General features: G+C 52.8%; 2 protein-coding genes across 2 annotated transcripts; one reads left to right on the top strand and one right to left on the bottom strand.

The window, feature by feature from the left end:
• Window positions 1-824: 824 nt before the first annotated feature.
• Window positions 825-7,239, bottom strand: LOC121484958 (cytochrome P450 1A1). Its single transcript, XM_041744841.1, has 7 exons — window positions 6,933-7,239; window positions 3,556-4,417; window positions 2,881-3,007; window positions 2,703-2,792; window positions 2,486-2,609; window positions 2,255-2,341; window positions 825-2,099 (listed from the first exon to the last, which is right to left on the bottom strand). The coding sequence occupies exons 2-7, from the start codon at window positions 4,390-4,392 to the stop codon at window positions 1,790-1,792; spliced, it is 1,575 nt and encodes a 524-aa protein (XP_041600775.1). The 5' UTR covers window positions 4,393-4,417; window positions 6,933-7,239; the 3' UTR covers window positions 825-1,789.
• LOC121477081 (collagen alpha-1(I) chain-like) lies at window positions 7,026-24,647 on the top strand. The gene is made up of 3 exons (XM_041731298.1): window positions 7,026-7,043; window positions 7,236-8,593; window positions 24,166-24,647. The coding sequence occupies exons 1-3, from the start codon at window positions 7,026-7,028 to the stop codon at window positions 24,266-24,268; spliced, it is 1,479 nt and encodes a 492-aa protein (XP_041587232.1). The 3' UTR covers window positions 24,269-24,647.
• The last annotated feature ends 585 nt before the right edge of the window (window positions 24,648-25,232 follow it).

Here is a 25,232-nt window from a genome sequence, read left to right as displayed (position 1 = left end):
AACAGTGAGGAGTAGACCACAGCTTCTGAGCTGAGAACCTCCCTCCTCCCCCCACACCGTGACCAGAGTCTAGCCTATTGGACTTGAGAATCTAACGCTGTGAGACCCAAGTAAGACTGGCCTTTATTCTTTTTCTTTCTCTCTTCTTTTTTCTTTTCTTTTCTTTTCTTTTCTTTTCTCTTTCTCCTTCCTTCCTTCCTTCCTTCCTTCCTTCCTTTTTTTAAGATTTTGTTTATTGACTCCAAGCTAAACTCAGAGCCTGACTCAGGCTCCATCCAATGACCCTGAGATTATGACTTGAGCCAAAGTCAAGAGTCAGAGGCTCAACAGACTGAGCCACCCAGGGGCCCCCTCCCTCTCATTGTTTGAAGAGCGATCTGCCTAAATGACCTTATATTCTTCAGGATCCCCACCCCACCCCCACCACACAGCCAGCCCCAGCACTGGGCCTCACCTTCCTGTATATATCCCTCTGGTAGAGCCCTACTCAGAATGAATTGGATGATGTGTTTATAAACTGGCTCCTCCAACCAGTTGGGGAGGCTTTTGAAGGCAGAGACCGTGTTTTATTTGGTTTATATCCCTCCATGCCTAGTCTAGAGGATGTGCTTCGTCAACGTGTGATCAATTTGGGAGGAAGGCAGTAAGAGCTAGTCTTTTGCCCCAACTGGATTGTGAGCTTCCCTAGAGTCACAGCTTCACCTCTTCACTGCCTCCTCCTCTTCTTCCTCCGATAGTAAAACCCAATATGAGACTGGGCTCAGACTGGGCATGTAGGGGAGTGATGGATTCATTCAAGATTCAACAAATTTCCACAATAGGACTTCTGAATAATACTTTTATTTAGTTAGCTTAAGTAGATGCTTCTTACACATTTCTGGATACATGGATTAGAATTTTCTCTATTGCACTCAATAAATTGTTCTTAAGCTCTTATATACGATAAATGCAGACATACAAGTACAATGCAGGCTGGATAAAAGCTTCTTGTGTACAAACATTTTATTTTATTTTATTTTATTTATTTTGGTACAAACATTTTATTTTATTTTATTTTATTTTATTTTATTTTATTTTATTTTATTTTATTTTATTTATTTTTTTGGTACAAACATTTTAAAAGGCATTTTTATATAGAGCATAGAGACTTGGTCTCTGGTGCCTGAATCTGGGTACTGCCTCCACTCTCTACTCCTCTTGGATTCAAGTCCCCAGCCCCTCCTGGACAGGAACAGGGGCCTTCCAAGGCTAGGAGGCAGCCCTGTTCCTGCCTGCAGGGAGAGCAGAAAAAGGCATCACTGTGTCCCAGAAAGATGTGGTCAGATTGCTCAGCCTTGTTCAAACTGGGAGACCACCTCTGCGCCTCTTCCCTTCACTCTTGCCAGCTCCCAATAGTCAAAGCGATTGGACAGGCTCTGGTGTAGCCTGCTCTGAATGTTTCTCAAAACAGTCAGCTGCCACAGAAAGCCAGACAGTCATTGGGCTCAGGGGCTTCTAGAGCATTCCCTCGAGGTTTCCAGGGGCTTGAGGACCTCCTAATCCTACCAAGCCTCCTGGCTCAAGCACAGCTCTAGAAGGTCCCATCTGCTCCTTCGTGGCCCTGCTGTGTCCACTGTCTGTGGTCAGTATGCAGAGGAGCAAGTCCAGGGTGGTGGGCAGGCATGAGCCTTCAGGCTTGCCCACAGCCCAAAAAGCAAAAACCAGCCAGACCAGTATCTGTGGGTTTCAGGCCATAGCTTAGAAACTCCCCCCCTGACCCGGCCACCCAGACAGGCCAGGTAGACAGAGTCTAGGCTGCAGGGCTCTCAGCCCCCTCAGTGCGCACCCTCAATTGGAAATGTTCACAGCGGGCGTGCTTCATGGTCAGCCCATAAATGGGGGTCATATCTACCTTTGTGCCCTCTGGCACACTAAATTCCACCTGCTGCAGCAGGATGGCCAGAAAGAGAAAGACCTCCAAGCGAGCGATGGTCTCACCGATGCACTTCCGTTTGCCCAAACCAAAGAGAATCACCTTCTCACTCAGTGCCTTGTTGATGGTGCCATCGAGAGTGAGGAATCGTTCTGGTTGGAACTCAGATGGGTTACCCCATAGCTTCCTGTAATCAGAGAGAGGAGCTGAAGTGGTCAGAAGCAAAGCATCAAGTGGGTTGAACCCCAGCCCAAAAGAGTTGGGGTTGGGCAACTGGCCCAGAGTCAGCGAGGTCTGAGGCTTGGCAGAGGGCAAAGTTTCCCTTGCCTCCTCTCGACTTACTGGTCATGGTTGATCTGCCACTGGTTCACAAAGACGCAACGTCCCTTGGGGATGTAAAAGCGACTCAGACTCGTGTCTCTTGTGGTGCTGGGGAGGAAGGAAGCCCAGTCAGGCTCAGGACCACAGGACATCCCCCTGCCTCCCATACATGTCCCTCCCACCAGCCCTGATGGGGTAAATGGACCTGAGGAAGGCCCAGTATCAGACAGCAGGGGATCCATGGGGCTTTACCTATGAGGGATGGTGAAGGGGACGAAGGAAGCATGTCGGAAGGTTTCCAGGATGAATGCCTCCATGTAGGGCAGCTGGGGCCTGTCAGAGAGCCGGGGCTGCCGTGCCCTGCCAATCACTGTGTCTGCAGAACAGAAAGGACCATGTGGATGAAGGTGCTGCCCGGAACTTGGCCAGGCCCTCTGCCTTGAGCACTTAAAAGGAAGCTACCACCTACCCAGCTCCTTCTGGATCTTTTTCTGTACATTGGGGTTTGTCACCAAGTACAGAAGGCTCCAGGAGATGGCAGTTGTGACTGTGTCAAATCCTGACCAGGGAAGAACAAAGGGACAAATCAGGCGGTTGGCAGGTCGGGGCAGTTGGGCCCAGGAAAGGCACAATGGGGTAGCTCTTACCAGCTCCAAAGAGGTCCAAGACAACATTAACAATCTTCTCATCAGACAGCTGGATATTGGCATTCTCATCCAGCCTCTTATCCTGACAGTGCTCGATCAGGCTGTCTGTGACATCCCGAATGTGGCCCTGGGCGGGAAGGCCCACAGGTGAACAAGATGCCAAACCCAGACCTACCTTTCCATCCAGGCCTGATTCTTCACCATCCCTAGCACCTTGATTCAAGAGATGAACCCTCTACCTGAAGGCTGCCATCCCAGCTTCTCATGCCTCTTTAAGGTGATCTCCTGCCTCAGAATACTGGCAGCCCCAGCTCAAGGGACACCCGAGACAGAGGTGTCACCCAGGCAGGCTCTTTACCCTTCTCTCTCCCATGAAGCCGGGAGACCAGCTTTGTAATCCCTTCTGTTCCCCCACATCAACTGGCCTAGGGTCCTGCACAGACTGGGTGTTCAGTAAATACTGCTGTCTGATGGAAGGAGAGAAAGGCTAATCAAGGAAAAGTTCTATTTCCTTGCCAAGGATGGAGTCTACCGCCGGCCTCAAAATCCCAGGGTGAAGGCCCCTGAGAGCCCTCCAGACCCCTAAGCCCCCTACTTCTTCGATTATCTCTGACCTGCTGGCCCTGATCCTGCCTACACCCCACCACCCACCTAAAATCTGCCCCCAGCCTGTACCTTCTCAAACGTTTTATAGTGTTCCTTGACCATCTTTTGCATGAAGCTGTAGAATCTCTTATTCAGGTCCTTGAAGAAATCCAGGGCAGGGTTGGGTAGGTATCGAAGGATGGGGAAGAAGTCCACGGGGTTCGCAGAGGCAACCCCCTCTCCAAACTCATTACTCAGGTTGACTAAGCTAAGCAGCTCCTGGTCGTCGTGGTCATAGCGCTTGCTAAAGCACATGGCACAGATGACGTTGGCCACCGACACCACTATGTATCTATAGGGATCAAAGCGCCCAACCTCTGCCATCTGCTCCTGCAGCCTGCTGAGAAGGGCCTCGGCCTCCTTGCTCACATGCTCTTCCAGGTAGCAAGAGCACGAGGAAGCCGGGTCGGAGGCAATGGAGAAACTCTTCAGCGCGTTCTGGGCCAGGCGCCTGCGTGCAGCCCACACTGGTCCAGAGTCTGGGCTGAAGGACATGCTTTGGCCGTCGGTAACCAGAGAGAAGCTGTAGAGGTCGGGCCGGCCCTTGAAATCATCCCCCTGGCGCACCAGCGCCTGCCGGATGGTGTCCAGGCCACTGAGCACCAGCACGGGGGTGGAGCCGATGCGGATCTGCAGCACGTCCCCATAACGCTGGCTCAGCCTGGACAGCGCCAGGTGGGGGCTCTTGCCCAAGGTCAGCACGTTCCCGAGCAGGGGCCAGCCCCAGGGCCCCGGTGGACTTTTCAGGCCTTTGGGAAGCCGAGGCTGCCAGACCTTGACCGCCCAGAGTACCAAGCAGAAGATGGTGGAGGCCAGGAGAAGCTCTGTGGCCGAGATGGGGATGGAGAGTCTGAACATGGACATCATCACCAGCGTAGAGACCTCAAGACAGCTGCGGAGACATGGGGTGGGAAGAAAAGGTCAAGAGATCAGATGGGGAAAGATGAGGAACCAGTGTCCTCAAGGGTCAGCATGCTGGTCAAGGAAAGGAGAAAGCTTCCTATCCAGAACAGCTAACACACACGCAGGGGAGGGGACGGGAGAAGCTGCTCGTCGATCTCCTGCTACGTGCCAAGAACTTCACAGCCGTTCATTCCGTCTTGGCCACAGCCTAAAAGGTAGACTACAGTGAGGTTCAGAGAAGGTAAGGGACTTGCACACGATCACACAGTCAGGAAGTGTTGGATCCACGCTCCCAACTCAAAATGCCCAATTCCAGACCACCGCTGCACCAGTCTAAAACAGGATTTTCCTTAGGGCGCATGGGTGGCTCAGTTGGTTAAGCATCTGACTCTTGATCTCAGCTCAGGTCTTGAGCTCAGGGTCTTGAGCTCAGGGTCGGGAGTTCAAGCCCAGCATGGAGCCCACTTAAAATATATAAATAAAATAAAACAGGGTTTCCACACATCAGTCTGTGATTTCCCTATAGCACCTGCACTGTTATTTATTTTATGCTTTTCTAAAATCAACTTTAAATCTACCCACTTAGCATCATCCCAAACAGAACACCTGCGTCAAAGTACAGGTTTGATTTCTTTCCTCCTAATGTATATTAAACACATAGTTGACATGTGTCACCTCCAATTGGCTTGAGTGCTACCCACCACACTTGGGAAATTACTGCCAACCGGGGGAACTAGGGATCATGCTCTCCTTTTACCTTACTTTATGCTTAGGGAAATTGACCTCCAGAGGGGCCACTGACTTGACCAGAGTCACTCAGCCAGGACTCAGACCTCATAGGGAAAGTTCCCTGGGAAGTTCTCAGCTCCTGTCACAGGTACCTCCCTTTGAAGAGTGGTCAGATCAATGAAAGGGAACTCTCCCAGAACTCTCAGTTTTGCACTGCTCCATCCCAGAGTCTAAGGAATCCTGTCAGACCAGACCCTAGGACATGGCAGGGAAGGGACAGGTGACTGGAAGGCCACAGCCTGAGCCACACTACTAAGCCTCACTCTCTGAGTTCAGCCACAGGGCCTGAAAAGCAGCCAGAGACAAGCTACATTGAGGCTCCTGGTTGTAGGAAATCCAGGCCAGGGTTTTTGTTGCGCTCGGTTCTCAATGAATGAACAGTAGTCAGCTTTTGCCAGTCACCAAAGAACAGAGATAAATGGAAGACTCCCACCAGAACAGGGCTGCAAGAAAATGCTAGACTGGAATAAGGGAAATGAGGAATCAATCCGAATTTAACAGAGGGGAGACAATATTTTCCTCAAGCTTGTTCTAGACAGGGTGTGCAAATTCATGGAGTAGTCTCCTCAAGACATTGGCCTCTAACTGGGGCATCGGCCAGGTGCCAAGGACTGGAGACGAGGAGATCTGGCATTCCACGGCATGGCCTTGGACTTGCATTTTGCCTTTCTGGACTCCAGTTATATAGCTTGAGGGAGTGGGGGTGGGGGTATGATCTCTGATTCAGGGGGCCCAGCTAGATCTCAGAAAAGAGAAAACCTAGAGAAAACCAGTGTGACCTGTGAGGTTCCCCCACAGGAGAACCACCCCAGATGGGGAGATTATCTGGTTCCTGCCTTGAGTCTATAGCCATCTGTCTAGGGAGGCTGCCTGGAGGAGCTGGATCCCAAAGCACACTCAAGCTCAGGCTCCCTGAGTGACCTGGGGACAAGCAAGCCTTGGGGTACCATGATGTTCCCTTCTGCACGCAGGGCACCCCAGGGACCTCCAGCCTTAGCGAGATGGTAGGAGGCCAAGAGAGATGTGACTGGCAAATGTTCCGGGGGTGGATAGGCCAGCTCTCGGCAGCAGGCAGTCTCGCACACAGCTTGCCCCCCAGTACAGGTCAGAGGAGGCGGTCGGTGAGGCAGCGAAGGGCCCTGGGCAGTGCCCAGGCCTCCAGTTCAGATCAGCAGCTCCTGTCCTGGCCAGCACATCGTGGCTCTGACAACCCAGGTCTGCGGAGGGGCGAGACAGCTGCGGTAGCTTTTATATAAGGCAAGGTGCAGCTGGTAAGAGCCCCACCTGCCCCCCTCCATCCATCCTGACCACCCAGGGAGAAGCCCCCCTCCTCACACAGCCTGAACAAGGGGCTGCACATCACCCTCGCTTCCCACAGCCCCGTCCTTACCCCAGTCTCCCAGGTGACCCTGATGGGGAGGCCCCAGGGCATTCAGAGAGTCACTGGGAAGGAAACTGGAGCCTGATTGCTGGAGTCCTTGAAGCTCTAAAATCTAGAATTCTGGCACCAGCTGTGGGGCCTTGGGTAATTCCTTCTTGCCCTTCCCCTGGCCTCAGTCGTCCCACTACGGAGCTGGAGTGCCTCTGGCCACTAAGGACACTCTTAGTGACCTTTTTGAGTTGCTAGACCAGTGGCCACCTAGGAAAGCTTGGAGGCATCCCGACTTTCTTCCTGTTGGGAGGGAAGGGCCGAGCCAGAAGCCTCCCACACTCACCTGTGGCCGTGAGAAGGTACTGAGCCGGCACGAGCGGTCTCCTAAGCCAGGGACCCCAAGGAAGGAAGGCTCCTAGGAGCTGTCCCCTTCGGGATGAGGGTGAAAGCACTTGTACCTTTATAAGCCGCTCGCGCGCTGGGCCACGCCCCCTGGAGCTCGGACGGGAGGGGCGGCCCCTAGGCGGGAGGTGGGGTGCTGTAGGATGTAGGGGGAAGGAGGGAGGGAATAGGGGGTGAAGGGGTGGGAAGTGGGGGGGGGAAGATAGGGTGGGGGACCTCAGAGGGACAGGCAAGAGCCCACTAGGGGATTCCTCATCCAAGTGCCAGCGCGCCAAGGGGTGAGGGCAGGGGACACCTGGGACCCCAGGGAGGGCGCAGACCCCAGCTAGGTGGGGATCTGAAGGAGGCGTCCCGGGACAGCCCCAGGACGGGCTCCAGGAAGCCCTGCATCCCCAGCTGCGAGGGCCGGTCGCCCTCTCCCTCTCCGGTGCGTCCGCGGGGCGCGGGGCTCGCAGGGGCCTCGGCTCGGGGCTGCGGGCGGGAGGGGCGGGGCGGGCGGGCGGCGGCCTCTTCCCCCGGGGGACCGGGCCCAGGCTCGCGTGAGAAGTGCGGCGACCCCAGCCCGAGGTCACCGGGCCGGAAGGCCAGCGGCGCCGAAGGGCTGGCTCGCTTCCCCGGGCCCCGCAGGCCGGTCACCGGGCGAGGCCGGGGTCCCCGAGGCGCAGCCGCGCGGGGTGGGGACGCGCAGTCTGCTGAGCGCCCGCCGCCTCTGGGGAGCCCGGGAGCGCTGGGGGGCTGCGAACCAGGGGCGCCCCAGCCCGGCCCCCAGGCCTGGAGGCTCCCTCCCGGCTGCTGGGCTGTGAGCGTGTCGGCGGGCCGGAGAAGTGGGGCGACGAGCGGGGCTGTGCGGCGGCGGGCGGCGGAGGAGGGGGACCCCCGGGCTGGGGGGCGGGGGGCGCCCGGGGCCGAGGCCTCCCCGCCAGTGCGCAGCCCCGGGGCAGAGGTCACGCGGCCCATCCCCGCCGCACCTGGCCGGGGGCGCGGTGCCCGGGAGTTGCGTGAGAAGGGCCCGGGGCGGGCGCAGCCACCCGGACTCCCCACCTCGGTCCCGGCGCTGTCACGCGAGGTTGGGGGGGGCGGGGGCGGGGCTCCCGTAGGGCCGGGCTGGGGCGTGGGAGGAACCGCCCGGCTCCGCGGGGCGCAGCTGGAAGGGGGGCGGTGCAAAGGGCCCAGCTTTGCGTGCGGAGCCAGGCTTTGGCCCGCCAGCGGGAGCCCGCGCGTGTCGTGTGTGTGTCCCACGCGTGCGGCAGGACACGCAGCCCCAGGCCTGCCCGGCCCTCCCGGGAACGCGCCGCTTGCTCCAGCTGCCCCCCCAGCCACCCGCACCACCGGGGCTCCCCGCCTGCTCCCCCGCTCAGCGAGGACACCCCAGGACACTTGCACCCGACCAACAGCCGGGGCTCCGAATATCTTCCAATCGCCTGCTCCGTGCCGGGCGCTGTTCTGGATGCGGGCGATTGATAGAAAAGTGAACGAATCTGACGCGCGTCCTGCTCCCGTGGAGCTCCCGCTGGGGACGCGAGGGGGCGGCGGTGAGCGGATAACGCGCGGGGAATGTCGGAGCGGGAGAGGTGCTTTGGAGAGAATTACAGGAGAGAAAGGGTAGGAATCGCCGTGGGGAAAATTGCAGCTCAAGGCAGGGTGCTCAGGGGCGCCTGGCTGGCTCAGGTGGAGCAAGTGACTCTTGATTTCCAGGTCATGAGTTCAAGCCCCACCTTGGGTGTGGAACCTACTTTGAAAAACTTAGGGTAGTCAGAGAAGGCCTCGCTGAGGAAATGAGCGGAGGCAGGAGTGTGGAACCAAGACTCAAGGCGAACAGACACCTGGAAGCAGAGGAAGCAGCAAGTTTATAGGCCCCTAGAGGTGGTCCTTGGGTCGGACAAGGAAGGGAGAAGCACCCGGGGCCCTGGAAATGCGCAGTCTTCTTGTGACTGGGGGTTTCTCCTAGAATTGAGGGTCCCCTTCGCAGGGTGCAGAGAGCACCCCGCAGAGAAACATCTTCTCTGTGTGAGATCGCACTGTGGGGTCTGGGGCAGGGAAGATGGCTCTGGCTCTAGTGCTGAGAGTAGACCTTGTGGAGGAAGCCTTTCTCCACCCTGACATCTGTCCAGCCCTGCCGCCACATCCTCCGTTCAGGATCCCATCATTGCTCCCTAGGGTCAAAACAGCCTCCACCTGGTTCCCACTTGCCTGTCACTCCCTCCAACTCCTTCTCAAGCCTGTGGTATCCACAGTGGTCCTTTCCAAAATGGAAAATGTCAAAAAAAAAAAAAAAAAGGAAAACGTCATTCTATCGCAACCATGCCCCTTCAATAGTTTGCATCTGAACAAAGCCCAGAATCTTCGACAGAACCTACCAGGCCTGATCACCTCTACCTATTACTACTACTACTACTACTACTACTACTACTACTACTACTACTTCTTCATCTTCGTCTTCGTCTTCTTCTTCTTCTTCTAGGTAACACGCTTTTTATTTCTATTTTATTTTATTTATTTATTTGAGAAACAGAGCACACAAGCAGAGGAAGGGACAGAGGGAGAGGAAAAAAACAGACTCCTCACTGAATAGGGAGCCTGGGATCCCGACCTGAGCTTAAGGCAGCCACTTAGCTTAACCAACTGAGCCATCCAAGAGTCCCACCACTTCTACTTCTAATCTCCCCTATTTTAAACCTCAGCTAAGGGGCAGCTGGGTGGCTCAGTCAGTTAAACCATCCAACTCTTGATTTTGGCTCAGGTCATGATCTTAGGATGTTGAGATCAAGCCCTGTGTGGGGCTCCTGGCTCAGCAGGGAGTCTGTTTGAGAGTCTCTCTCTCTCCCCTACCCGTCCCCCAGGACACTTGCACTCACTCTCTCTCCCTTTCTCTCTTTCCCTAAAATAAATAAATACATCTTAAAAAAAAAACAATAAATAGGGGAGCCTGGGGGGCTCAGTAGGTGTCTGCCTTCTGCTCAGGTCTGAGATCCTGCTCAGCAGAGAGTCTGCTTCTCCCTCTGCCTCAGCTCTTCCCCCCTCCTTGACCTCTCTCTCAAATGAATAAATAAAATCTTGTCATCAATCAATCATCAATCAATCTCAGCTAAAACATCACTTCCTCTGGGAAGCCTCTACCCCCCAAAATCCTCCCCACAGCTATTTCGGTATCTCCTGATCTATGTTTCCATAGTTACACCTCCCTGGTAACTCTCAGGGCTCTTGACCCTTGCGATGACCTCAACCCTACCTGTCATTTTTACTCGAAGCCCTAACACAGAAAAACACCAACCTGGGGGAAATAGATTGATAAGCAAAGCCTTTGCAAGATATTAATGATTGGTCAAGGAGTTAAATCCCCCGGGGTGATGCTGAGCTGCTCCAAGTGCTGATACTATGATAGTGGAATTTAGGCAACAAAACAAGCAGGAGACAAGGGAGGTATCCACCTCTGCATCTCTGGTTCAGCCTGAAGAGCTTTGTGGTCCCCAAGAGAGGTCTGTCCTTCAATCTCCATTGGAGCTAGAGCCACAGAGAATAGAAAATCCACATGGAAATTGTGGCAAAGAAGCCAGGAGCAAGGCCTCCCTCCCAGATCCCTCTCCTATTCTGCAGTCTAGTCCTTGGCTTCCTAGAGTCCCCACCCATGCCCTAGCTCTAGAGAACTGTGGCAGCAGGCTCCTCAGGGCTGGAAGGTCATCTGCTGGGGCTCCTGACCAGGGACCCAGCAAACTCCTCTTGGTGGAAGATGCTTTGATCACATACTCTAAGGGGCTCTTGATCCCCAAGAAATTCATTAGCTGATTAAGCTGATTTCTCTCCCACTTCTCAGGCAGTTTGAGCTAAAGAGACAGATGCCAGAAAAGAGAAGGCCCAAGGACATGTGGCAAACCAGACTCTAGAACTCTGGCCCCTTGCGTCCTGGCCAGGGCTCTACCCACCATGATATATCATCTCAGACTACCAGCACTCCAAAGGTGGACAGGCTCAGCCCCTGGGTCAGGGCGCCCCATCTCCCCATACTCCTGGACGAGAGTCTGGTGCACTGGGGTTACGAGGGGCATTGCACTCCTCATCAACAAGCCCTGTCTTGGGGAACAGCCCCCAAGACAACGGGGCCTCCAAATCACCAGGCGGAGAAGGAGGGAGGCAGGCAGGAGGTTAGAGGGCCTTGGCGTGGAGCTGAACAGCCCATCCTGGGTCAAAGTTCTCATGCCTTTGCGTGAGAAGACTTTTGGCTAGGATTCCCTGGCCATCGATCAATCTGCTACCAGGAACATGGGGGCAGCGGGGCAGCAGGGCAGCGGGGAAGGGAGAGGGCTCAGGGCTGAGGGTCTTGGCCCAACCAAGAGTGTTTGGTCAGCACTTTGGAAGGCGGTGGGGGGGGTGGGGAGGCATGGAGAGACAGCAAGAGCCACAGCAAACCCCTGTCCCATGGCGGAGATGGGACTCACACCCAAACATAGCCTGTGCCCAATTTGGAAATGCTCAGGAGTTGTGAGAAGGCTGAGACCCTGGGGTGGGCGCAGGTAAGGGACTCGGCCGAATGGGCGGACTAAGAAGGGCATATGGGGGCATTCCCGGCCTGGGGAGAGGGCACAGCACTGAAGGGCAAGGCAGCAGGAGGCCGGCTGAGGCTGGGGGGCAAGACAAGGGTGTGAGCGGATGTGGAGAAGTGGGACTTGCTTCCCAGGGTGTCTTCAGCCTCCACCATCCCCGAGCTCTGAACCCTGAGCACTTCCCCTTCCTACCTGCACCCAGACAGCCAGGGAGATCCAGTTTGCTGGAGCCAGGGCTCCGCTGGGGGAGCGCCTCTGGCTCTCTGGCATGCGGCTGCTAGAGTTAGGGTTGACAACACTTTCTCAAGATAGTCTTTGTCTAAGCCTGTTGAACTGGTATAATTATTAAAAGCGCCTTCTTTCCCTCTTGAGGGAGTCCTGGCTTAGACAATACATCATATAGTTGCCCAGTGCTAGTGGCTGTCTGAGGGGCTTTGCGTGCCCAGCATCCATTCTCTCTTCCTCTGGCAACACCACTTGGAATGTCCTTTGGGGACCCCCTCACTCCTACTCTCAGCCAGTCGGTTTGCAGGAACTGGCCCCGCCCCAGGCTATTAGGCTAGCTGACCCAGGCCGGGCCAATGAGAACCTCCAGAGATTTTTATGAAATTGTTGGAAAAGAGTTCTCTTTTTGCCAGAGGTGGCTAAGCTGGTTAGAAAATAAGTCTGGGGCTACCAGTGGCCATTTTTAAAGAAGGCCTACATTCAAATGACGCCCATTCAGGGGAAAGCAGAGCTGGGAGATGAGGGCAGGGGAACAGAGAAAGAATTGATGACCTTGGGCACCTAGATCCCGTTATTCCAGAAGCCAGCAAAACGCACCCATAGAACATCTCTGGTGCATGACTCCACATCACTACTACCTCCCTTTTTCCTTCTTCTTCACCTCTTCCTCTTTCCCTTCTTCCTCTACCGCCTCTTTTTCTTCTATTAGGATTTGGGGTTGAGGACTTAAAGCTGAAGAATCATAACGGAAACCTGCCTGCCAGAGAACTCTCTGAGTGATTACACCTCACGCCTTGGGGCATTGGGGTGGCTCAGTCAGTTAGGTGTCTGTCTTTGGCTCAGGTCATGATCTTGGGGTCCTGGGATCGAGTCTCCACATTGGGCTCCCTGCTCAGTGGGGAGTCTGCTTCTCTCTCTGTCCTTGATCTCTCTCTCTCTCTCTCTCTCTCTCTCACATATGCTCTCCCTAATAGATTAATAAAATCTCTAAAAAAAGAAAAACCGCAGCCCTTGAGGCTGACCCTAAGATATCCTGACCAGTGGGGTGGAATCCTAAGAAGTTATTCCTTTTTTTTTTTTTTTAATTTTTATTTATTTACGATAGTCACACAGAGAGAGAGAGAGAGAGAGAGAGAGGCAGAGACATAGGCAGAGGGAAAAGCAGGCTCCATGCACCGGGAGCCCGATGTGGGATTCGATCCCGGGTCTCCAGGATCGCGCCCTGGGCCAAAGGCAGGCGCTCAACCGCTGCGCCACCCAGGGATCCCCTAAGAAGTTATTCCTAATCACTTCCATTGGCCTGTCCCTGTGCCAAAAATGCCACCATCGACATCACTGGGGGAGGCTAATTCTTCTCCAGAAGCCCCTGTGACAGTGTTGAGGAGCTCTTGGCTGGTGAGTGTCTGGAGAGAACCCACATGTGAAGCAGAGGCCATCAGATGAGTGTGTGCCCCTCACTGTACTGGGAGCAGAGCTCAGTGCCCCATTGGCTGGGGGATGCCCTGGGAGGGAAGTGGCCATCTCCAAGTTCCTCATGCCCCAATTTGCTCCCACAGCTCCTAGCTGAGGAAAAGATACCATCCTCTTGCCAAGTTCAGGATGGAACAAGTTGAAGTTTTCAGAAGGAAGCTTTTGAGGAATCTTAGGGGAAGCAGTCCTTATGATGGTCTGCCAGGCCCTTCCAGATGTGGCTCCTATTAGCTCTCTGACCTTATCTGGCTCACTCCTCTCTAGGCGCAATAGCCTCCTTGGTGTTCCTAAGACACTCCAGGCAAGTCCCTGCTTATATTTGTCAGGGTCAGTCCTTGCAGGAAACAGGGGGCTCCCCTCGAATTGGGTCATTTAAGAGAGTTTAATAAAGGGACCATTTGCAAAGGTATGAGCAAGATTTAGAGAAGCCAGCAAGGGACAATGCAGCACTGCAGGGTTAGCAACAACAAGGCCAGATTTGATAAGGGAAAGGAGCAGAAGACAGACCACAGGAAAGGAGGCTACGGAGAGGCTACACAGAGGGAGCTGGGGCCTTCGGTAGAGAATGCAGCTAGCATGCAAAGACCCTGCAAGGAGAGAGCCTAAGCACTCTAACCTCACTCTAGTCATGCCCTCTGATGTCCTGCTGGTAACTTCCATGGACCCAACTGAAAGCCCGAGGGCAAGGAACCAGTTCTTGTAGCCCACGAAATTCAGCCTCCGGGACCAAGGGTAGAGAACAGTGAAGAGTAGGTCTGGAAAGGCAAGTGGAAGATACCCAGCACTCTGCCTCAGGACCTTTGCACTTGCTGTTCCCCCTCCCCCTGGAAGTTTTCTCCCCAAATCTTCATGTCTTACTTCTTCATACATGGTTTTTGTTTGTATACTTACAAACTTCAAATATACTATATATTTTACTATGTAGTGTATAGTCTATTTCCCTCGACTAGAATGTAAGCTCCAGCAGAGGGTGGACTCTTTTCTCTCTTCTCTCTCTTTTAAATATTTTATTTATCTATTTGAGAGAGAACACAAGCCAGAGTAGGAGCAGAGGCAGAGGGACAAGCAGACTCTACTCTAAGCACAGAGCCCAATGAAAGGCTTGATCCCATAACCCTGAGATCATGACTGGAACCCCAAGTCAAGAGTCAGATGTTACCCAACTGAGCCACCCAGGTGTCCCCTCTTGTCCGTTTTGATCAATGCTTCATCAATAGCAAACTGGCACATTGTGGATGCTAAATGTATATCTGTTAAATACATGGAATAGAAACATGCTAAATCCCCAAATAGAAAAATACATTTTTAAAAAAGATTTTATTTATTCATGAGAGACACACACAGAGAGAGAGGCAGAGACACAGGCAGAGAGAGAAGCAGGCTCCATGCAGGGAGCCCGATGCGGGACTCGATCCCAGGACCCCAGGATCATGACCTGAACCAAAGGCAGATGCTCAACCGCTGAGCCCCCCAGGTGTCCTACATCTATTTTTATATATTTATTTATTTATTTATTTATTTATCTATTTATCTATTTATTTATTTTAGATTTTATTTATTTATTCATGAGACACACGGAGAGAGAGAGGCAGAGACACAGGCAGAGGGAGAAGCAGGCTCCATGCAGGGAGCCCAATGTGGGACTCGATCCCAGGACCCCAGGATCATGACCTGAACTGAAGCCAGATGCTCAACGGCTGAGTCCCCCAGGCGTCCCCCCCACATCTATTTTTAAATAACAGAGGCCCAGTGAGATTCTGGGTCTCTATAGGCAGGGCAACAGGTCCCAGATGGCCACCCGAAGGATTCCCCATGCAGGCCAGATCCTTTCTTCAGCACCTGCTCGGTCAGTCATGTCGCTCCCGGAAGATAGGCCATGGGCACAGCCATCCTTGAGAAGCTCCTCCCAGCCTGGCCCAGAGCAGGGGTCCCAGCCTACCCCGCCTTCCCTCCAGTCCAGGGCCAGCACCTGGGCAAGGTGCGATGCAGACCACCTGGCCCTGATCAACGGAAGTCCTCGGTCTCTTTCAGTGTCAAGGCCTCCCGGCTCCTCTCGACGGGCTGCAGTTGAGTCCCCCCCCTCCCCCCCCCCCCCCCCCCCCCCCGCAGTGATCCGCAGGGGGCAGGGGGCAGGCTCTGGGGCGGCCCTCAGCAGACGCGCTCTACAGGATTGGGATGAGACCCCCATGTTTTGACAGGTGGGGACCGGCTGGGAAGGTGCAGACCCTGGGATGCTGCACAGAGGGCTTGGGGGGGGGAAGGGGCACGGGGTGCACACGGCTCTGGGCTAACTCTAGAGCACGGTGCAGAGGAAGGCAGCCCTTCTTTTTCCTTTTGCTCTTCTTCCTTCAATAGCAACAGATATGATTGATTTAGGCCCATATTATAGGTTGGAATTTGGCTAATTCTACTCAGGTTGGCAGGTGCCTTTACTGCTGGGGAACGTTTGTCAAGCCAGTGAATTGTAAAAACAGTCGTGCAGGGAAATGTTTGACTTGCTGGAGGGCATGTTTGGCATGCTCCGGGGCATGCTCCGCCCAGCTGGAGATGCCCTTTTATGCATAAACACAGAGATTAGCTGAGAGCGAAAGCTGCATCCTCTCATCAAAGCCAGGCCTCTGCTTTGTCAGCCAAATGCTCCTGGATGACCTCCCACTGTCTCTGCCCAGGAGGTCGTCTCTTTCAGCCCTAGGGGGGCACAGCCTGGTGCCCCACCAGCCGATGCCAGACTACTCCACCAACTTAGGAACCGAACCCTTTCTCAACTGCCCCACCCCTGGTAGACACCCAATGGCTGTTCCCCCCACGTTGGGGCTCTCTTCTTCCTCACACCCTCCCCACCCCCAGTTTTGTGCAAGGATCCTCCATGTTCCCTCCCCAGCCCCCAGCCTGACCTAATGTGTCCTGGCTGCTCTGAACCAGTCATGGCAGCCCCAGTTGCCTTGCTGGTGATTAGATTAAACTCAAATGTGTGATGGGATTCTGGCCAATGACCTGTAGAAGAAATCTAGTTGGTGATAGGAATGTGGTTAAGAAAGACAGGTTAGGGCGGCCCGAGTGGCTCAGTGGTTGAGCGTCTGTCTGCCTTTGGCTCAGGGTGTGACCCCGGGGTCCTGGGATCAAGTCCCACGTCGGGCTCCCTGCATTGAGCCTGCTTGTGTCTCTGCCTCTCTCTCTCTGTCCTCAAGAATAAATAAATCAAACAAAAAAAAAGAATAAATAAATCTTTTTTTTTTTTAAGACAATTTTAAAAAAGAAAGAAAGACTGGTTAAGGATAGCAGAGTATCACAAAACCTTCAGAAAGAGAGGAGAACGTTTTGTGGACCATTTTTATGTGTGAAACTAGGTCCAATCGAGCTGGCTGCCAAGGGACCACTGCTCTTCCTACGGGTGCTGGGTCCGGGACAGTGGCTGCACTATTGGCGGGAAGACAGAGGCTCCGAAGAGCCTGAGAAGGTTCACTGCACCCCCCACCCACCCGCCCCCGGCACCAAGCCTCATGGCCTGCAGGAGACAGAAGCCAAGAGCTAGAGGTGTGGTGGAGAGAGACGGAGATTCTGCTTGAGTTTTTATTGCCTAGAGTAAAAAATAAGGAATGACTATCTGCGTCTGCCAGGGGTGGGGCAGCTGAGCAAGGGTTCCCGAGCGGCCCGTCGCTGGTGGGGCAGCCAGGCTGCACCAATAGGTCTGAATGGGACCACCTCCCTGAAAGAGAGTGCGGGAGCCCACTCAGGAGCTTTTGGCTGACAATATTTTTTGTTTGTTTACTAAGAGCAATTTTACTACAGCTGGGACCAAATGCTTTCTGGAACACATTCGTGATTGTTTACTGAAAACCACAAGACGGATAGGGCAATTCCCTTAATGAAAAAATACTTCAGAGCAAGCTATTCTGAAAACTGGGGTCATCTGGGACAACTTTCAGGAAAAGCGTCTTCACTCTTAAAAGGGATACATGGCAAGAGGTGCAGTCTTGTCCCTCTGGCTCTTGTCATATCTGAATGTGATGGCTAGAGCTGCAGCAGCCATCTTGTGACCAGAGAGAGACAGCTGGGGCAAACAGCCGATGTTCCCAGGATGGTGGACCACAGATTTGCAGAGAACCAATGTGTTATTAGGGTCCTCACAGGAAATAAGATCCATTCAGGATGAGTCATTGGGGAGAGTTTAATAAGGAGACTATTTACAAAGGTGTGGGCAGGTGTAGAGACACCAACACAGGATAGTGCAGTGCCATACAGTTAGGAACAGAGAGGACCCCTCGCTATCTTGGGCCTGAAGGGACAGAAGAAGGGGGTGTTTCCAGGACCAGAGAGAGACTAAGGAGAGGAGGACGTCCTGGCCGGAGCTATGACCTACCAGAGTGACTGCTGGGACATGTGGAGAGAAGATACCCCAGGCTCATTCTCTGGACCCGCACATCTCATGCTAGTGCCTCCCGTTGACTGAACCAACAAGAAGCCAGAGGAGGGGGTTGCCCACTGATACAGTCTGCAGGGATCAGCCTCTCAGTGCCCAGAGAGGGGAGTCGGGTGGACCTGGAAGACAAAGAGGAGGTGCAGAGCCTCTGCGATGATCTCACTCATCTGACTGCCTGCTTGTGTGTCAGTCTCCTCCATGAGGGCGGGGCCTGTCTTGTCCACGGCTCTAAGTTTTCTCCTAGAATAGGGACTGGCAGCTTATGTTATGCTCAAAGAATATGGCCAAACATCTGCTGGCGACAGGCACTGCCCTAAAAACTGAGCAAACGAGAACACTGTTTTTTGTTTTTTGTTTTTAATTTTTATTTATTTATGATAGTCACACACACACAGAGAGAGAGAGGCAGAGACACAGGCAGAGGGAGAAGCAGGCTCCATGCACCGGGAGCCTGACGTGGGATTCGATCCCGGGTCTCCAGGATCACACCCTGGGCCAAAGGCAGGCGCCAAACCGCTGCGCCACCCAGGGATCCCCCACGAGAACACTGTTTGCCTCAAGTTGTCCAGTCTAGAGAGCGAGAAGGAACCCACGCAATATGACACGAGAGCGAGTCATACCCCAAAGAGGAGGATCTGAGCCAGAGGAAGGGGTCAGGAAGGCCCAGAGGAGGTGGGCTGGGACCTGAGGTTTGGAGGATTTGCTCCACAGGAGAGATGGGAATCCTTCGTCATTGATGCATCCCCTTGCCACAGTATAAGTAAGCATTTCTAACCTGGAAGCAATCCTGGAGGGTGTTTGTTGGCAGGGGAAGGTCCGGAGGAGGGTAGGGTGCTCCAGGCAGAGGGAACAGCATATGTGAAAGCCCAGAGGCAGAAATCTGGAGGAATGAGAAGCTGCTCACTTCAAATGTTGGGAAAGCTGGCGGGAAATGAGGAGACGAGGGAGCAGGAACTGGCTCATGCACTGGGCTGAGTTTGAACTTTGTTTCCATTGCTTTAAGAAACTGCTGAAGGATTTGAAGGAGGGATAGGACCCGCTCAGTTTGCAGTTCTGCAAGTGCGAGTGGGTGACGGCTTGGAGGGATGAGCTGAGGAGGGAGCCAAGAACAGCTCCAGCCAATGTGGCAGCCGCGAATCACATGCAGCTACTACAATTTAAAATTTTGGATCTAGAGATCCCTGGTGGTTCAGCGGTTTGGCGCCCGCCTTTGGCCCAGGGCATGATCCTGGAGTCCCAGGATCGAGTCCCACATCGGGCTCCCTGCGTGGAGCCTGCTTCTCCCTCTGCCTATGTCTCTGCCTCTCTCTGTGTCTCTCATAAATAAATAAAATCTTTAAAATAAAATAAAATTTCGGATCTCAGTTGCACTAACCACATCAAGAGCTCCATAGCTCTATGTGGCTCAGGGCTACCCTATCCCATGGCACAGAGAACATTCCCATCACAGCAGAAGGCTCTATCCGACAACACCGGCTTACATGTGGTGAGATCCAGCAGGAGGTTCCTGCAAAAGCCCCGGCGGGAAGTGGTGTTGACAACTTTGTGCAGACAGTGCCCCAGTAATGGAGAGAAGGAGTGAGACCCAAGAGGTATTTACGCCGTAGAATCCTGAGAACCCCACTGGTGGGGAATGACAGAGAGAGACCTCCAGGATTCCCGGCTTCTGGCTGGGGTGAGATCAGAGGGGCAGCATGTGCACAGGGAATGACAGTCCTCATCTGGGCATATGCGGGTGCTATGGGAGGGGGCCTCTGGGTGGACACTCACAGCAGGTGACTGGGCGTCCAGGATGGAAGCTCTGGGTCCATATCTCATAGATTCCAGTCCACCTGGATTTATGACTCACCTGTGTCCACCAGGGTCCTCCTTCTCTGCCAAGTCTGGAAACAGAGACAAATGGGGCTCAGCCCCTGACTTCAGAGGCCCACAGTTGGCTGGAATTTGGGTTAGACCATGGACCAGCCAGAAGCCACGGCTTCCTGTGGCCAGAGCCGTGGCATAGTGAGAATGGAAGTAAGAGGCAGGGATCCCTGGGTGGCGCAGCGGTTTGGCGCCTGCCTTTGGCCCAGGGCGCGATCCTGGAGCCCCGGGATCGAATCCCACGTCGGGCTCCCGGTGCATGGAGCCTGCTTCTCCCTCTGCCTGTGTCTCTGCCTCTCTCTCTCTCTCTGTGACTATCATAAATAAATAAAAATTAAAAAAAAAAAAGGAAGTAAGAGGCAAAAACAACAAGCAAAACAGGAGCTGTCAATTCCTGAGTCCTGACCCCCAGCCATCCTAATGAATGCACAGAATAAATTTGTCAAGTGACCCAGGGGTGCTCTTCACCCTTCCCCTCACCTTAACCTTAGCCACATCCTGTGTTTCCCTGAGATCCTCTCCTCAGGATAGGATTGCTATGAAGCTAAAACAGAGACAGCCGACCTCAACATGCAGCACAGAGGTTAAGGCATAGCAGGTGCTCCATAAATTTTAACCATAAGGATTATTACTTGCAAGTTCCATAAAACCAATGCAGGAAAGGCCCAAAGCAGAGTCTTCACAAAGCTCTCGTGCCGGTTAGCATTCTTACTTGTGAACACTAACTGATTCAGCAAATCTTGTTCTCAATACATGCGTGCCCATCCCAGTGCTAGGAACTAGAGATAAGAAGAGAAACAGAGGCTACCTCGACCTTGAAGCTCACAGTCCAAAGGGGAGGCAGCATGAAGGGTGCCTTAGAGGAGGGCAGTATGGGGCCTGTGGGAACTCAGAGCGGAGCAGTGTGGTGACAGCTGAGCAAGGTATAGAATGATGAGCAGGAGCTGGCCAGAGAATGCAGGGTGAGGCATGAGTTTCAAGAAAATGGATAAACCTAAGGAGAAAGACAATGGTGGTGGGGCTGGAGGGGTCATGGGGGCAAACAGATCCAGAGAGGTGAGCAAGAGCTCCTGCTGACGCCTTTGGGTACTAAGCCAAGGAGTTTGGTTTTTAGCCTGAAATCTCTGGGAAGCACTGGGGGATTTTAAAAAGTGAAGCAGTCAATATGCACTCCAGAATGGATAAAATGAAAAATATTAAAAATATTCCATGGTAGTGAGCAAGCTGGTGGGCATGCTTCTTGGTTCAAGTACTCTGAAAAATTGTTCTGTAGAATCTACTAGCATCGGACATATGTCTAGTCTATGACCTAGCATGTCTACTCATGGGTCTATACACGACAGAAATACATACAAAAACATGTGCAAGGGGCGCCTGGGTGGTTTAGCCGGTTAAGCACCTGACTTTAGCTCAAGTTGTGATCTCAGGGTCCAGGAATGGAGCTCCAAGTTGGGCTCCCTGCTCAGCGGGGAATCTACTTCTCCCTCTGCCCCTCCCCTCTCTTGTGTGTGTTCTCTTTCTTTCTCTCAAATAAATGAAATCTTTAAAAAAGAAAAAAAAAAAGGAGAGAAAAACTTTCTTTTAAAGAAAACAAAACAAGGGCAGCCCTGGTGGCCCAGGGGTTTAGCACTGCCTTCAGCCCAGGGCGAGATCCCGGATTCCTGGGATCGAGTCCCACGTCAGGCTCCCTGCATGGAGCCTGCTTCTTCCTCTGCTTGTGTCTCTGCCTCTCTCTTTCATGAATAAATAAATAAAATCTTTAAAAAATCAAATCAAATCAAATCTGGGGGTCCCTTGGTGGCTCAGTTGGTTAGGCATCTGCCTTCAGCTCAGGTCATGATCCCAGGGTCCTAGATGCAGCCAGGCTCTGGACTCTCTGCTCAGCGGGGAGCCTGCTTCTCCCTCCCCTCTGCCTCTCCCCCTGCTGGTCTGCTCTTCCTCTCTCTTTCTGTCTCAAATAAATAAATAAAATATTTTAAATAATAAATAAAAAATAAAATCTGTTAATTAACAAAATATTCTGTGACCAAAAAAAGAGTACACACAGCATGATTTCATTTATAGAAAGAACAAAAACAGACCCAAGTAATGTACACTATTAGAACTTGAGGTTGTAGTTACCCTTGGGGAGGGAGCACAAAGGGGGTTCTAGGGTGCTGGTCATGTTCTTTCTCTTAATCTGAGGGCTGGTTATGTGGCTTTGTTAAATCTATAAAAATTCAAGTTGTACATGACAGCTGTGCTTTTCTGCATGGTTCTTATCATTGAATAAACGTTTTAAGAATTTTATTAAAAATAAAAAGATAAATAGAAGTTCAAATACTTTATGTAGATACTCCGTCCTCAAGGAGGGGGAGAAGTCCCCTCTCCATAGGTGTGGGCTATTCACAGTGACTTCTTCCAAGGAGCACAGTATGGTAAGGAGTGGAAAGAATGACTCACCATGAAGAAACTTGACAAACACTACTTCAACAGGTTGATTAAGGCCAACATCAACCATCATGAGTCAGGCTGACAATATCTAGCCTTGACATGATGTGAGTAAGATGGCACTTTACTTCTATGGTCCTCCTCCCAATAACCCATAACCCCAGCCTCAACGTGAGAGAAGCAGTTTCCAGTACTGGACCTCCTGTGGAATACCAGGCCAGTATTCCTGAAAACTGTCAAGGTCATCAAAAACAAAGATAGTGGGGATCCCTGGGTGGCTCAGCAGTTTAGTGCCTGCTTTTGGCCCAGGCTGAGTCCCACATTGGGCTCCCAGCATGGAGCCTGCTTCTCCCTCCTCCTATGTCTCTGCCTCTCTCTCATTCTCTTTCTCTCTCTCTCTCTCATAAATAAATAAATAAATAAATAAATAAATAAATAAATAAATAAAAATAAACCAGGACACCTGGGTGGCTCAGCGGTTGAGCGTCTGCCTTCCGCCCAGGGCATGATCCCAGAGTCCCAGGATCGAGTCCCACATCAGGCTCCCTGCATGGATCCTGCTTCTCCTCCCTCTACCTATGTCTCTCTGCCTCTCTCTCTGTGTATCTTGTGAATATATAAATAAAATCTTAAAAAAAAGCTTAAAAAAAAACCCCAAAACAAAGATAGTCTGAGAAACGTCACACAGCCAAGGGGAGCTTAACGACACATGGCCACTCAGTATAATGTGGTGTCTTCCTCGATGGGATCCTGGAACAGGAGAGGACATCAGGCTAAAACTAAGGAGATTGAATAAAGCACAACTTTAGTTCATTAAGGAGTGAGCACCAGAGAGGGGGAGAGGGAGAGGGAGACACGGGGTGAGGGAGGGAGGAAGGCAGGGAAGGAGGTGGGGAGGGAGACACAGGCAGACCGAGAGCCGTGTTCAGGTAAACCTCAGCTTCGGCTCAGACCCTGATCTTTTTATTGCGTGAGCAGAACCTAGTAGAGACACAGACAGAAGACTGTCGTCCTTTCTCTCAGCCGCGGCCCTCAAACCTGCTCCGCAGCTACTCCAGACTCCCCAGCCATGGCCTTGACTGCGGCCCAGATTGAGCACACAGCTCTCTCGTTTTCAGGAGTGAGAGAGCCCAGTCCCGTCTAAATCTAAATTTGCTCCTCACATCCAATCTAGGGCGTGTTCTCAGCCTTCTGGGGACCCGACCGGACCCCACGGGGAGGGGAGAAGTCTGCTCTGTTTCTGTGCTCCTTCCTCCCCCGGCCCCCCACCTTGCAGGCCTCTCCACCTGGATGGGTGCAGGGGGAGGGTGCTGGAGGAGACACCAATCTCTATCCGGCTGGTGCTGTGTATCTTCTCCCTGGGTGAAGGGTGCCCTTACGGAGCAGGTGTTCCCCTGCGGGCTTTTCATCAAATGCCTTAGGGTCCCCGCTGTCCTGTACATCACAGAGTTCCTAAGTGGCTCCTGGACTCTGGCTGACCTCCTGCCCCCCCAGCTCACCCCCACCCTGTGGCTTCTAGGGTCTCCTCTCCTCTGCAGTGAGCCCCCATGCACGCAGCTTGAGTCCAGCGCCTTCAGGATGCCTACTTGGCTCTCGGGAGACTTATATCCTCGTATTGCACCCCACTCTGTCACGCAGGCTGCCCTCTGCTGCCCCCACCATCACAGCTGCTCCCCCCCAATCCAGGGATACATTTCAAGGAGGTACGCAGCGTGCTGGTCCAGAGGACAGTCTTTTTCTTCTTCTTTTTTTTTTTTTTAAAGATCTTATTTATTTATTATGAGATATACACAGAGAGAAAGGCAGAGACACAGGCTGAGGGAGAAGCAGGCTCCATGCAGGGAACCTGACCTGGGACTCGATCCCGGGTCTCCAGGATCACGGCCTGGGCCGAAGGCAGACGCTCAACTGCTGAGCCACCAGGCGCCCGAGGACAGTCTTCTGAAGGTCTGGTCTCAGCTCTAACACACTGCTCTGGGACCCAGAACAAATGACACAACTTCTCTGCATTTCTATTACCCTGTTGTCACGTGAGAAAAGTATTAATTTCATTTCCACAGGATCCCTGAGAACGTGTTTCCTTCATACGTAGCTCTTAGGACAACTGAGCCCATAAGCATCAAGCTCTATAAAGTGTGTGATACGTGTGCCAGTGGCACAGGCCCCGCACCGTTCTCCAACCCACGGGACTCCCGGTGGGAGGCTGAGGCCATTCTCCCCTTTTGCAGGCATCCCCATCTCAGCGCCGGGCCTCCGGGCCGCCCTCCCGGGAGGAGACACAGGATCACCGAGGACAACTCCTCGCCAAGCAACTGTCTGCCACCACCCTAAGGCTCCGGACATTCGCTGAAGGCCCACACACCTTCCCCAGGGCCCTACATCGCAGCCATCTGCCACTTCTACTCCCTCTCTCTTCTCTCTATGTACAAACACACAGAGACATCCATTTTTAAATAGAATCTTTTTTTAATTTAAATTCATTGATTAACATACAGTGTATTATTAGTTTCAGAGATAGAGGTCGGTGATTTGTCAGTCTTGTAGGACACCCAGTGCTCATGACATCATATACTTTCCTTAATGTTCCACCACCCAGTTGTCCCATCCCCCCACCCACCATCCCTCAGCGACCCTCAGTTTGTTTCCCTTTTTAAATTATTTTTATTTATTATTTATTATTTATTTTTTTATTATTTTTTTATCAGTTTGTTTTCTATGATTGTCTCCCGTGGTTTGTCTCCCTCTCTGATCTCATCTTTTTTTTTTTTTTTTTAAAGATTTTATTTATTCAGGAGAGACAGAGAGAGAGAGAGAGAGAGAGAGAAGCAGAGACACAGGCCGAGGGAGAAGCAGGCTCCATGCAGGGAGCCCGATGTGGGACTCGAACCTGAGGCTCCAGGATCATGCCCTGAGCCGAAAGCAGGTACTCCCCCGCCAAGCCACCCAAGCGTCCTCTAATCCCATCACTAAACAGAATCATTTAGCAGTAAGTTGCAGAAATCGTGGCACCTCACCCCTGAATGCCCAACATTAGTCTCCTAGGATTTCCTACAATATCCTCCCACATAACTGTGGTGCTATATTCACAACTAAGAAAATTCACATTAGGGGCACCCTGGGTGGCCTAGTTGGCCTTCTGCACCGCCCCCCCACCCCCCCACCCCCACCCCCGGGCACTGTCAGCAGGGAGTCTGCTTCTCCTTCTCCCTCCGCCCCTCCCCCCACTTGTGAACTTGTGAGCTTGCTCTCAAATAAATAAAATCTTAAAAAAAAGAAAATTTACATTAATTCCATA

Source organism: Vulpes lagopus, chromosome 2, assembly GCF_018345385.1.
Source record: "Vulpes lagopus strain Blue_001 chromosome 2, ASM1834538v1, whole genome shotgun sequence".
Lineage (NCBI taxonomy): Eukaryota > Metazoa > Chordata > Mammalia > Carnivora > Canidae > Vulpes > Vulpes lagopus.
This window is presented reverse-complemented; position numbering and strand designations above follow the sequence as displayed.